Source organism: Branchiostoma belcheri, unplaced genomic scaffold, assembly GCF_001625305.1.
Source record: "Branchiostoma belcheri isolate BF01 breed outbred unplaced genomic scaffold, Haploidv18h27 scaffold34, whole genome shotgun sequence".
NCBI lineage: Eukaryota > Metazoa > Chordata > Leptocardii > Amphioxiformes > Branchiostomatidae > Branchiostoma > Branchiostoma belcheri.
Window position 1 is genome coordinate 1,771,203 of NW_017803954.1, and position 13,315 is coordinate 1,784,517.

Below are 13,315 nucleotides of genomic sequence, written 5' to 3' on the forward strand. Positions count from 1 at the left end.
ATGTAGAAAATAGGTTTGGCATGTTTTGGTCACACCTACTCTTCTTGATAAGTGTGTTGGGTTCTTTAACAAGGTTTGGTGGCCAAAGCTCCTCCATAGATGGGGCCACCAGCTTTACGTCCTCATCCAAAAGGACGATGGGACTCTTTTCCAGACCTTGATGCGAATCCCGGCCCCCAGATGTGGCCAGTAGCAAAGTGCACAGACCACTACAAACCACACACCAGTAACTTATCCTTGTTATCCTATGTTTCAAATGTGGATTCTGTAGCTTAGAAAAGATCTAGAGACCTAGGCATGGTTTTTAGCTCCTTACATTTTCAGTTGTCATATTGCATACTGTGGACCTCCCAGTGATCATTATGTAAGTCCTTGGCCCCACCACGTCCTCAACAGCATGTGTTTGTATAACAGTCTGATTATGCGCCCCTCCTGGTGTTATTTCATTCCCTCATGGAAAAATGAATAATTCACAATCAGCTGCGTATCTAGAGGACACTTATACTATTAAAGCACAAAACACACCATCATACTTCCATTGTTTATTGCATTGACATTATGTCCAAAATTGATTTCCTACAGGCTGACATCTGCACTCTTATTGGCTCTACTGATTTGACATTTCAAGATGTATTTATTAATGAAACTAACAGATTTAACCCTCAGGAATAGCTGAGACAGTCATATTTTACATGACTACAAATCAAAATAAATAAGATGCTTGTAAATAAAACGTTTAGAAATATTTCAAACAAAAATGTTAAACGTGTTGCCGTGACAACTCAAATAAATAAGGCACATGTAAAACAATAAGGATGGCACAAAAAACATGCAATAGAAGAATCTGACAAGTCAACTCTTCGTCGTCCTAGAAATAAATTAATGTCATCAAAAACATGACTTCTGATTGGACACGATGAATCCGTCAATCAATAACTGCAGACATAGCCACGCTCTGGAGTAATCCCATCATGGTGCAACGGTCGGTACCGAGTGTTCAAGTTCGGTTTGGGGTTTTTCTGTCCATCATCTAGGACTGTCCCGGCTGGAGCTCGGCCAGGGAGTCGCTCATGAGGGTGTAGAGGATCATGCCGCTCGCCTCCGCCACCAGCCGCCGGATCATCCGCTCCACCTCCGTCTCCTCCTGCCGGGCTGCTTCTCTCTCCCGGTCCCCGGATAACAACACCTCCACCATCCGCTTCGTCCTGCCGTGGGGATTCGCTCCACCCTGCTCCCTCTCTGCCTCTGACTGGATCCTGTCCTCATCACTTCCTGACCTCAACCTGGTATTAAGACAGAGAAGTGCATTTAAGTATAAAAATGACACCTGGTGTTGAAGAAAGAAAAACAAGAAATGGGAGATTTCAGACGTCCGGGAAGTATGCAGTTCTCGGTTTCCTGACTTCCCCCACGTCCACGCTCTCAATGTCCCATCTTACTTGCTTGAATGCTTTAAACCTACTCTGACCGGACAGATACCCAGACCCACAGTTCAACCACCCAGAACATACTCCCGTACCCGGATAACTCGAGATAACTCATTAGAAAGATACCATTTTTTTCAACATAGAATTATGTAGATAAAACACACTACTAGCTACATTGTGAAATAAAGCTGCTTTCTTGGACAGTTCTTAGATAGTTCATTGACATCTTCTGACATACGGTCAGGCACAAGGCTACTGACCCTTCATACATGCCGACAACTTCAGCGGTCTCTTCATCTGCAGTCGGCAGTGTGTGGTGTTTGCGTCGGTGGGCTGATCTCTTGGTCTGCAGGAAGTTGTCCAGGGCGGCCAGAAGGTCGACTCCTCCCCGGCGGCCCTGCCCCTCGATGCCGCCGGTAGCCGAGTCCGTGCTGGTGGCCTGGAGGAGGTTCTGCAGCGCGTCGGTGTCCGCCCGGGCCAGGGCCTGCAGCAGGTCGGCCACGAGTTTGGAGTAGAGCCGCTCCGGGATGGCCGTCTGGAGCATCTCCAGCTGGGACACGAACCCGTTCCACGCCTGGAGCCTGGAGACGACAGAATATAGATTTTACTCTGGGCTTAGCCGCCAAAAAAAAACTATGAAATATTAAACTAAAATCATACTAGTATGCGCACGTAAAAGAACCCAGTACACTTATCGAGAAAAAAATATAGCTACGTGTAACAAAGGTGCAGGCAAGAACTCGAGGTTCCTATCATGTCTGTCAACATGTGTTTTGCCCCAAGTCACACTAGCGTTGGTGCTTCGTGTAAGGGGTGGCCTTAGAGTCAACAATATCACTTAAGGGTTCTTCTGATCCTGGACCGGTGGTGTGCCAAGAATTTGGGACTGGGTGCAGAGATCCGGGTTAGCCGTGCATTAGTCACGAGCCGTTTTGTCATTGCTTTTGGTGAATTACTTTCAAATGTACGATCAAGTGATCTTGCGATTTTAACGAATTTGCAAGATATATACAACGAGCGAAAACAATACCTTTTCTTCTCTCTGGCATTTGAACACATAGAATAATATAATGTACACGCGGAGATCTAGAAACGATTAATTTTCATACTTTCATGGCAGCAACAGTCGATTTCAAGATGCTGAAAGCCATTGGATTGTTACGTCACCACTTTGTGATATTGCAACATCCTTGAAATGTATTACGTCACTTGTTTTTGTAATGTGTTTATGTAACGTATCTAGGATCATCCTATTACACCACAGTGAGCAAATATCTTCTGTACTTAATTGCACCACATCATATGTTTTATCTCCGGAAAACAACTCTAATTTGCACACTACAACAAGTACGTTTTATAACAGAAATGTGAATACTTCTTCCGTGGAACTTCCTAGAAGCCTGGGAGTATTCACTCATATGTATTCACAAGTCCTTTATAAAAATCAAGCGACACATTAGATCTAGAATTGTACCGATTGTCGAGAGTTCTTTAGAGCGGTCAGACTAGTCCATGAGGTAGAAAATCGCCGCAGAACATGCTGTAACTAAGTAAGTGTTGCTAAACGAATATGAGAGAACTCTAATGACGTCAAAGTTTTGTATTAATAACTATTGCGAAAAATGTCAAGAGCAGACTGGTTTGGGCGTCACCGGGCCATGACTTGTTTATTTTCCGGTGTTTGGTGTTGCTGCTCTTGAGGTGACGGATTATATTGGGTGGAGAGTTCTCAGTGATGCCTGGAGTGTTTCAACAAGCTGGTGACGACGGCAGGGGTAATGGCGCGGGAACTGCCCACGTGCAGCCGGCACCGTGGCCTTTATTTCCCTCCTCACGTGTGTGGTAGTCACCAAGGATGCGGTTTCCTGAAGTGGTCTAGACTTTTGTAAAAACTTGATCTGCCGTATGGATGGCAGACGTCATCAAAGTATCCGGGACACGTCACACATGATGTAACCGAGAAAGGAACGGTTTTACATCATCTAACGACTTTTGTAACGGGTTGTGTAAAAATATTAAAGAAAAAAACAGGCCAATCCATATTTACGGTAACGTTTTATTTTTACCTTCATTGGTTATGAGTTAGGCATCAGAGAGAATGCCAATAAAGCTCGCACATTTAAAACCGTTGAGCAAAGTGACGTGCCCGTTTTATCACGTGCACGTACCTGGCAGGACAAGAGGCGATCAGCCGGCTTTTTTCCGTCTATAGGGTTAGCCTTTCATCGTTTTCCTTGTAATCACTTTTATAGAGTCCTTTTTGTCTTTATTTTCCCAATTTTCTGACGAATGTATGGCGCTCATCTGTGCACACCGTACCGTTTTTTTATCGTCCCAGACATGGTCAGTCAAACGACAACTGGCCTCTGCTCAAGTTGCATGACCGCATGCTAGTAGGTAAGCGTCGTACCGCGTATACAAACTCAGCGCTTTTGTAAAAGTCGCGTTGTTACAAGTTGTGTATTGATGTTCTTGTACCGTGACGCACTCGGCAAACAAGAGCAAGCTTTTTTTGACTGGGGAACACGGTGGTCGTGTTCTTAGAAATGCGTCTATGAGGAAATTACGCACATGCTGAATTCAAAGAAAGACAAAAAAGAAAGCACTGTTCCGTTCTTTTTTTAAAACTGTGTCAGTCAGTTTTCCATACATGAATACGATTTGAAAAGGAACTCTTTGTATTCTTTCTAAATATAGACTTGCCGCTGGGCTCGCCACGACACGATTCCGACCGTCGTGCAGGAAGAGTCACGATTATGATTAACGGCGAGGTCACATTCATCATAGACCGTTGTACGACTTATGATGCCGCGGAATTTTCAAGCAGGCTGTGACAGAACCAACCACTGACCGGGATCTAAGACAGAATTTTTCCCAGCAAGACAACTGAATTTGGCACGACTGTCCGTAGAATGCCCTCAGTGGTCGCATGGCGCAATTGGCTAGATCTAATCTACCGTGATGATGAAGATACTAGTAATGTGTAGTCGTGTGCAGAAGAGCACCGCTTCCGTAATTGTGCTTCCCATTATGATGCGCGCTAGATGAGGATAGACTTATTTACACAGGATTCACTTACTTTTGCGAAAGGAGTAGGTCTAAGCTAAGGTCCCAATGACTTTTATATCGACTTTCTGATGACAAGAAAAGACTGGAAGTGTGTCTTACCTGGACATCGCGGCGCCGACGTCCCCAGTGTTCACAGGTTTAGTAAGTACAACATTGGCGAGGCTGGCAAGGACAGCTACACTCAGCACACAACTCGTCATGGTCTTCATTTTCTCCTCTTTTCGTTTGCTGAAAAACAGAGACATAAAATATTGGTGATGGCAGGTCCTAACGTTTTGGTGGATCAGCGCGGAGCAAAATACCACATGTACATGTACGGTACTACCGTCCTTAAATCATACAAAAATGAAAAGAAATCAAAATTACATGTATATAGAGATATGAAAGAATTTTTTTCGCATGGTTTAACACAGGTTTAATACTCCAACTTATCTTAACACATTCTAGAAGTAATTTACTAGTAGTGACACTTTTCACAGACGGGATACTTACCAGCAAGGTACGTTGTCTCCGACGTTCTGTTGCTCTCGGAACTCAGATCTGAACTTGTCCGACGTGCGGCCGTTATTTATAGGCAGGTTGTGTTGACAAAACTGATAACTGTTGCTATACAATATCAACTCACAATCGTGTGTGGCTAAAAGCGGCTCCAATGAATTTACCGGAAATATCTGAATGGGGCGGAGCCTTGTTTAATCTCTCCGTAATCCATCATCAAACTAGCCAGCCCGTCGTCATGGCAACCGTAACGTCAACGGAAGAAAACACCGGGCCACGTCAAAGACGACAATCGATATAACTTGGCGCACAATGAGTCAAGAAATAACACTGGGTCTGGTTGCGTCATGTGGTGCTAAAAGTTTGGCTAATCTGTGTGAGGTGTGTTTTTGACTGATATTGTCAGTCACGAGGGATGTATCCTTGGACTTACCATCAACACAAACTCAACAATACCTGTTTGTGTGGACCGAGGAGAGCACGCTTTCTTACCTGCCGAGCCCGTAGTTTTTCACGTGTAGGAACTTATCTTGATCACCCCTTCCCCCGGGAGGTACCAAAGATAACGGCCGGACATCGAGACTTATCATATATAGTATATATATAGGGTGGAATCAACTAACAGTACAAGTAAGCAATGAAATTACATCTGTGGTAACTCTTAACATAACACTTTGTCACCTGTCGATCTGCTGTTGCTGAATTAAAAAATGATTGATAACAAAAACGCTTCCTCGGCCTCCAATTTTACGTCATATTGCCACGTGGTTCTTTTTACCTTTAGTTGTATCATCACGTTTACGTCACGTAATTACGTCACAACATTCTCCGAATTCTTGGACAAACTTACCATTTTAAATTTACAATATACTGTGTCTCGGTGGGAGGTTGTTATATTCCCACCACCATTTCACTAGAAAAACATTTTTGCATTATCGCATTATGATTACATATAACCAGGACATCTGTTGGAGAGGTGACGCTAGCCGGAACACGTGACGTGTATTACCATGTCAGAGCGTGCTGATCAGTGCGCGGTGTGAGAACACTGAAAACTGTCAAACCACGGCAAATATCGGACGGAATAACACAAAGTATGACAACACTTCGACTTCTCAGCAAGCTTTACGAGTTAGGCCTTTGGGGGAATAATGTGTCCTTTTTCTGATGCCATATCAGTTTTCGACACTTGGTTAATTTCTTGTGCGGCCGCATTCGTGGATTTTGAGAGGCTGGGTACGCAGGAAAATATATAAGATATAAGATCTGGATATTCAGAAGTTAGTACCATAACGTATATGTACAACTGATGTGTATACATAGATTCAGATAAAGCCAATACGTGTTTATGTGGGCGATAGCTAGAGGTCACTGCAAACAATACCCAACACCACTCTGTATTTCTGCCAACAGATTTGACAGGTGTCGTGCATTTGTCTGGAAAGTTTCAATACAAATATCATGTCAACATTAAGGTCTGATGACTTCCTGTTTTGAAAGCAGGACATGACAGAAGTGTCCGAGAAATAACCACCGTCAGCAAGGAAAACAGGACGGAAAAAAACAAAGAAAAATGTTGTTACAAGAACTCTTTTCTGAGTCATCATGGTCCATCCGGTACGTTAATCCAGAATGCGTCGGCGTTGTTGGAAGGATTCTAAGAACGTTTTGTCGACTTTGTAGTTTTGGGTTCCCTTGTATGGTACATGTATTATATGGCAATACACTCGTGTTCCATCTGTTATAGATACCAGCTATTTTTGCAGAAAATTACTTTCCTACTAGTCCTTTAATGCTTCCGTGATCTTCAGTACAATATCGAAAACTTGAACGAGCTAGCACCAGAACAAAACATCTTAACTTGCGCATGTACGAGCATGATGGGATGTTTTGCAAATGGGCACACATGCCGGTGTTTTATGTATCCTGTATTTATGGCTTCACCACACCACGAAGAGGTGTGGTGAAACCATATTGCTTTTTCTGATGTTTCTCCTCCTTCTTCTTCTTCTTCTTCTCCTCCTGCCATATCTTTAAATGGATTCAGCTTCTTCATTTTGGGGCCTAAGGATCTGAAATTTGGTATGGAGGTACAGTGGGCAAATACCCTTAGGCGTTTTTTAAATTTTTGTGATACAGGCTTTTAGAATGGTTTTATTTGAGTTTTTTGGCTGTATTATAGCAAATGTATTACTGTGTCAGTGGGCAGTGTTAACCACATTTGGCATGAGTCATCACAATGGAATGCAGGGCATCAACCAATAGGCATGCAGCTTTCCTCTCTTCTTCTTGCTGATTGGCTGTTGGGATTTAACTTGATTAACACCTGCACAGACCATTTCCACCTGCACAGAGCATTTCTTGCTGATTGGCTGTTGGGATTTAACTTGATTAACACCTGCACAGACCATTTCCATACTGACAGTATGTCTGTATTCAAGTGTTTTGGTAGGTATTTCAAGCTTTCCTGCTCCAGCATTGGAATGCGGGGCATGAACGTTTTTTTTTTTGAAAATCAACAGTTTGCATTATGCAATTAAAAATCCTAACCAATAATGTAGGGAATAGCTAGCCAACTGTTGTAGTCTTAGTTGTATGTTACTTCATATTATAGTTATATCAATGTAAAGCATTGTTTTCCCTTGTGTTTCTCATTCTTTCCCTGCCATGTCGTAAAATGTGGTGAAGCCATCGCTGTATTTGCTCCAAAGCAAATATTGGCCTTTCTAGTTTGCCCTGTTTTCTCCCCCCCCCCCCTCTCGCGTTATCCAAGAAGGTACATGACTCACCCACACCTGACGGACACCTGCCCCTCCCCCTGCCCCCCGCCGTGCCGCTGAAGGACACTCGGCAGTTGTTGTTTGGCCACTTGAGTCAGTTCGTGAAGTGTTGACCAGACGCAGATGTTTTCAACTTAACGTTTCCGCGGCATCCTTTGCGACAGGACACCGGTACATGTAGCAGCTAGCCTCTTTAGGCTCTACGCCTGGGGTATACATATCACTTTTATTTGTACTCGTGTTCTTGTGCTGCCCGGTTATAGATCATACTATAGGGGGCTATGTAGCTGCCTGATTAATCGGACAGTGTATTGAAAACTATTGACAGTGACTTGTGGACATAACGTCTCGATGTAAAACGTTTTTCGTACACGTAACTGTTACATACCATGGAACTGCTTCAGATTCACACACCGACGTAGCAGTTTGACCATGGGATACTGGGCAATAGGGAGATCATCGGGTTAAAATCTAACGGAGCGAAATCGTGTACAATGTATTACCCTTGCTTTGAATGTCCACACTTTGGATCAAGGGTGTAAAATCTGTATGTAGCTAGTTAATATAAGAAAACGTATAATGATATTAAGAGTGAAAAAATAAGACACTGTACGAATTTACATTAAAATATAAACATATTAGGCCTGCCATTAACTACCTAGAATGTCAAGGTCTTCCGTTGAAGGACGTGATGCAATATCCTCACTTTGTTACGAGATGGGGCGGGGGAACAACCGTGTTTTGTGCCAACTCTAGACGGTAAATGTATCCGTGGGCTGCGCTGTTTGTTATCGGTAGTGAAGGGTTTAAAATATTGTTTTTCTCGTGAGTAGAAAGTGTAAAACGGCCCGGCCTTCATTTGGATAACGGGCCCTTGTCTGGCACGCGTGCGTGTTGTTTCACTGGCGGCCTTCGGTCCTACACTTGACTCACAACCCTTTGTCGTTACTAGTCGGCTGTCAGGTAGAATCAGATGGATTAGCGTCTGTCTGGTGCTTTAGCTGACGTTTTGATTTATCACTGCATCAGACACTTTCAACACGATAAGCTGCTTAGTCAGATCTCCGCGTATTTGCATTATTAGCCAGAAACTTAACAAAAAAGCAAGTGTCACAAGCGACCCATAGACCTCCCCTTTCTCTTTGCAGATGTCAGATCTTCAAGGTCTGTACTGGTCACCTGTCGATCTATGAGGCAGCTTTAGTATGTGAGGAGGTTTAGGCAAACCTGTTTGGCTAGTCTAAAATAACACATGCTGGTAAACTGTTTCTTGATAGACAAGCACGTGCTCTAATACGAACAAACCATGTGTAAGTAGGATGATACAAATAAGGGTGACGTTACGGCAGTTCAATGCCACGCCGTCTGTGCTCTTTCATTCTCTCTCATGCTGTCAATACCAACCATTGCTGTTCAAAGTTAAGTGGCTATTTTCTCGGAAATGTAAAAATATTGGAGACGAATTGAAACAGGCAAGGAGGTCGTCTTGCAATTACATAAGTCTCATAATTCTCAACATCCAGTATAATTGCTGACGTAAAATATAGATATAGAAATCACGAAGACCCCCATGCTTCCTTTTTTCTGGAAACTTTATTTTTTAAATAGCCAGTATATTTGGCCAACATTTTATATCCTATGAACGCCATATTAGAGCAATGTGTGCTCCAGGCACGTAGCTTTACTCAGTTAGATAAAATCCCCTGCGGTTCATGTCTGATACCGATGATAATCATGAGGTATAGGAAGGGGTGGTTTGACTAACACACGTAAGTGTTAGGAGACATTTCTTTTTCCGTGGAGGCTGAACATATTCGGAGAAATATCGTCCATGTTCGTGTCCGCCACCCAGGCGCCTCCGGACCTCTTCGAGCCGATTCGGAACCACTCGTGCAGCAGCCCGAAGCCTGCCGAAGACCCTTCGCTGGTCTGGACGACCCCGGCCGGCTTCCAGGGGCGCCACCGACTTTCGTGTATCCAGGACCGCAGTGGAGTCGTGCCGGGCTTCCTGTGACCGTAGGGGCCTGGTGTCTGCTGTAGACCTGTTGGACAAGGAAGCAAAACTGTACATGAAGCGGTAGGTACAAATACCTCATGCGCAGCTACAAGTTATAGGTGACTCCTCATAGCTGTATATCAAGCTCGGTAGGTTGTGGAATGTTGAGCACCTGTGGAATGTTGTGATTGCATCACAAATTTTCCGCCGGACATGTCTGACCAATGGGAGGTGGTATTCACCCTACAATCTCTAATCACTTTAAACCACCAGCATCTCTGACCAATGGGAGGTGGTATGCAGAACAGTACTCCACCCTTGAGTCTCCGGGCACTCGACATGTCCACATACCAGTCAATCCGTCAATTTTATGTATATACATGTATATACCCCTTGCAAAAGAAGGAGCGGGAGTTGCTACAACCCTACAGTGCGACAATTCCTGTCAAAACTTAAAGAGGCAAACAATGAAAATATTTGACAGGCATGCAGCCACTCTCTCATTGGTCAATTGCAAACTACTAATTGCCATGCTATCGTATGAGAGTGGGCACATGTAAGTGACCACATGTACGTAGGTAAAGCTTATATCAGCACACTGTCGACATTGCGAGAAAAATGCTCACATGATGATGCAGGGAAATTCTTCTTACCTTACATTTGAAATGTGCTACAACTGTTAGCTTACAGTGACACTAAAAAAACACACTACAAGTGATCATAAGTACACGTATATCGTGTGTCACAGGAAAGTCTTTTTCCTCAAGGATTGTCGGGTAATCGTCCACGAGGGTTGAGAACACTATCAGCTCTAAACAATGATTTAACACTGAACCTTGACATTTGAAAATGTACTCAAGACAAGTTGAGGAAACAGCATAAAACCATCGGCACAGCCAACGATAGAATGTGCAGCTTACGGCGGCTTGGACCGTTATAGACGCTAACAAATGCGCACTCCTGTGGCGACCAAACCTTTTTACAAGACATCATAGGTACTGTGTGAAACAACAAACGATCTGCAGTGCAGTGTACACGACTATCATTTTCTTCTCAAAACAACACAAGATTGGGATGCATGGGAGGGTCGATAAAAGATCGAAAAGTATCGTTTTACACAAGATACGAGACCACAGCACTGTGTGGTGGGAATGTACTAGTAGATGGTGCTGTCAGTTAGATGCCTTGCTGCACAGCACGTCCAAAAAATCAATGTGCCAGGCTGAATGATAGCCAAACTCAAACATGACAAATATGTGCGGTTTTTTGTACAACATCTACAACTAATTTAGATATATACACGTACAACTAACTCTTGCATATACATTTATGTACTTAGAATGTGTGTTACAAAAACGTACCATACACGAGTCGTAAAAGCCTGTGTAATGTTGACAGTCTGACCTTCGTGCTCCGGACAGGAGACAGAGGACATGAGGGAATAGCTCACCTGGAAAACCAGGAAGTCTGTCGGCAAACCGTGACTCGGAGGCCACGGCCACAAGTATGACGAGTAGAACCGCCATGGTCTTCCCCCGGATGTTCGCCGACATGTTGTTTGGGCTGGAGCCTGTGGTGTTGGGACGTCACACGAGCCGCCGGTCTCCCTATATCTGCACAGACACGCCGTCAATCTCACTAACTACCGGAGATAACACCGGGGTTATCCACTGACAAGATCAAAAAGTTCGCTTCCAGCTAATCTTAGCCCATCGTTAAGAACAACCTCACGTCAATTGGGTACTTTGCGGCAACGACTGCTTCCTGTTCCACAAATTTCCGCTCTATTTTCCCCAGTTAAGTCATCGGTAATGGTAGATTTATTAGTTTCCACCTTACGTGCTGACCTGATATCAGCAATATCTGACTGTTGGATTCGCTAAATATGTTATTTTAGACGTGCTGTAGACAGAACGTTACTTGTACAGATTGTCGTATCTTCATCTTTACGACATGGTGCGCGATAATCTGTAATCTTTATGACTCTTTCCATCCAACCATTCTTTAAAAACTCCCTTCCGCTCGACAATGAACTCTTAAGCTCGTGCGCACAGAAAATGGGCGTGAAGGGAGAATTTCCAGTCTATGTATAGATGTTACAACGTTTAGTGTAGATGGCTCTTCCTTAGTCCTCGGTGCACCCATCAACGTAACGCTTTACTGCATATACGTTTGTTTGGAGAAAAGAGCGGAAAAATCGTTCCCGATCCTTTCAACTTACGTCTGAGAAGTTTTCAATGATACCCAAAGGCTTGCTAATGATAGCAATGAACTTACCGATACCAGCGTAAGCTTCTGTCACCCCCGAACTCTTTGTTGTGCTTGTCTGGACGTCAAGCTCCGAGCTTTCTCTGTGGATATAATATCCCCACTTGTCTCAGTTCTGCTATAAGCTTTGATCGCAGCATTTTCGGCGTACAGAAGCATTTTAAGGTTCTCAAACCAACAGTTCTGTGACGTGCGAACCTTAAGTACGGCACGCAGAGTCCGTAGATCTTGAGATAGGTAACGCTTTAAGCTGGGAATCCTTCAGTTAAGCAGACAGCTTTTCACGCACGGGTGTCGAGTATCAAACTACATGTTCTCACTGTAGTTGATCGCGTGTAAATGAAGGAAACCCAGTAGTCTTTGACAGTTGTTTTCCAATACAGGTGCATATTGCATTCTTTGCATTACTGTGTATTTCGTTAGAATGGGTTACTATCAGCTCCATTGTCAGACAACTTCTGCCACACATAAAACTTGCCACCGATATCTACATTATTTATCTGTATCCAGTACTTGTCAAAATTGCTATGTTTTTTGTTGTAACGCTCTCATCATCTAATATATGTTATCTTTAATATTTGTAGTAATGCATGTTCAAGAAATCATCGTTGTAAGATCTCGTTATTGTAGGATCTGGTACTCTCCTCTCCTCTCCTCTCCTCTCCTCTCCTCTCCTCTCCTCTTCTATCCTCTGAGCCATCAAAAAGTTTCCATTCTGTAGAGACCGATATAATCAGAGTGGTAATCAGCTACAGTAGTGTGATAATGCCCAGGTGTACGTGTTTTCCTGTAGATTACAACAGACTGAAATTGCCGGTAATACAAGAGTGATGAGGGTGACGTCAACGACCAGGATATAATTGTTCTGCGCACAATCACTGTTACAGACCGGACACGGGGTGATTTGGAAGGTTGTTTTGCAGAGTGACTCATGTCACAGTCAGCTATCATGACTTGTATGTAAAAGTGCACGTGATTTAGCGATATGTCAGGTTAACAGATAAAGGTTGAGATGTTACACGTCGTCTATGAGAAATATTTATTTCTCTATCAGGATCGCAGGCGGCAAGCAGCGCGGATAAATAACCATTAGGTGTTGCTGGTTAGTGCGTGGTTGATGGGCAATCAACTTCTTGTTAGAACCAAAGACGTAGCTATAAAATGCGCCAGTTACACAACTTCACGGCTGTTACAAAACTTCAGGACTTCGAATGACGTTTCCTGCCCTGATGTAAGCTTCTCCGATATATCCGAGTCGGTGTTGCTACTTATGATCA

The 13,315-nt window shown here is 43.6% G+C and overlaps 2 protein-coding genes across 3 annotated transcripts; both read right to left on the minus strand.

Moving 5' to 3' along the window:
* Nucleotides 1-529: 529 nt before the first annotated feature.
* On the minus strand, nt 530-5,149 carry LOC109475546. 2 transcript variants are annotated; one of them, XM_019776199.1, is made up of 4 exons: nt 4,989-5,149; nt 4,596-4,724; nt 1,688-2,008; nt 530-1,283 (listed from the first exon to the last, which is right to left on the minus strand). In XM_019776199.1, exons 2-4 carry the CDS (start codon nt 4,703-4,705, stop codon nt 1,031-1,033), a joined length of 684 nt encoding a protein of 227 aa, XP_019631758.1. In that variant the 5' UTR covers nt 4,706-4,724; nt 4,989-5,149; the 3' UTR covers nt 530-1,030. The 2 variants fall into 2 exon arrangements, with proteins under 2 accessions (XP_019631758.1, XP_019631759.1); XM_019776200.1 differs by lacking the exons at nt 4,596-4,724; nt 4,989-5,149 and adding an exon at nt 2,143-2,502.
* A 4,249-nt stretch (nt 5,150-9,398) lies between these two features.
* Nucleotides 9,399-12,631, minus strand: LOC109475488. The gene is made up of 2 exons (XM_019776117.1): nt 11,221-12,631; nt 9,399-9,816 (listed from the first exon to the last, which is right to left on the minus strand). Exons 1-2 carry the CDS (start codon nt 11,321-11,323, stop codon nt 9,551-9,553), a joined length of 369 nt encoding a protein of 122 aa, XP_019631676.1. The 5' UTR covers nt 11,324-12,631; the 3' UTR covers nt 9,399-9,550.
* Between the last annotated feature and the right edge of the window lie 684 nt (nt 12,632-13,315).

Coding starts and splice junctions, on each gene's coding strand:
- LOC109475546 (XM_019776199.1), bottom strand. CDS start 4,705: ATGAAGACCATGACGAGTTGTGTGCTGAGTGTAGCTGTCCTTGCCAGC. Junction 2,009..4,595: donor GTCGGCGCCGCGATGTCCAG/GTAAGACACACT, acceptor TGTCGTCTCCAG/GCTCCAGGCGTGGAACGGGT. Junction 1,284..1,687: donor GTTGTCGGCATGTATGAAGG/GTCAGTAGCCTT, acceptor TCTTAATACCAG/GTTGAGGTCAGGAAGTGATG.
- LOC109475488 (XM_019776117.1), bottom strand. CDS start 11,323: ATGTCGGCGAACATCCGGGGGAAGACCATGGCGGTTCTACTCGTCATA. Junction 9,817..11,220: donor CAGACTTCCTGGTTTTCCAG/GTGAGCTATTCC, acceptor CTTGTCCAACAG/GTCTACAGCAGACACCAGGC.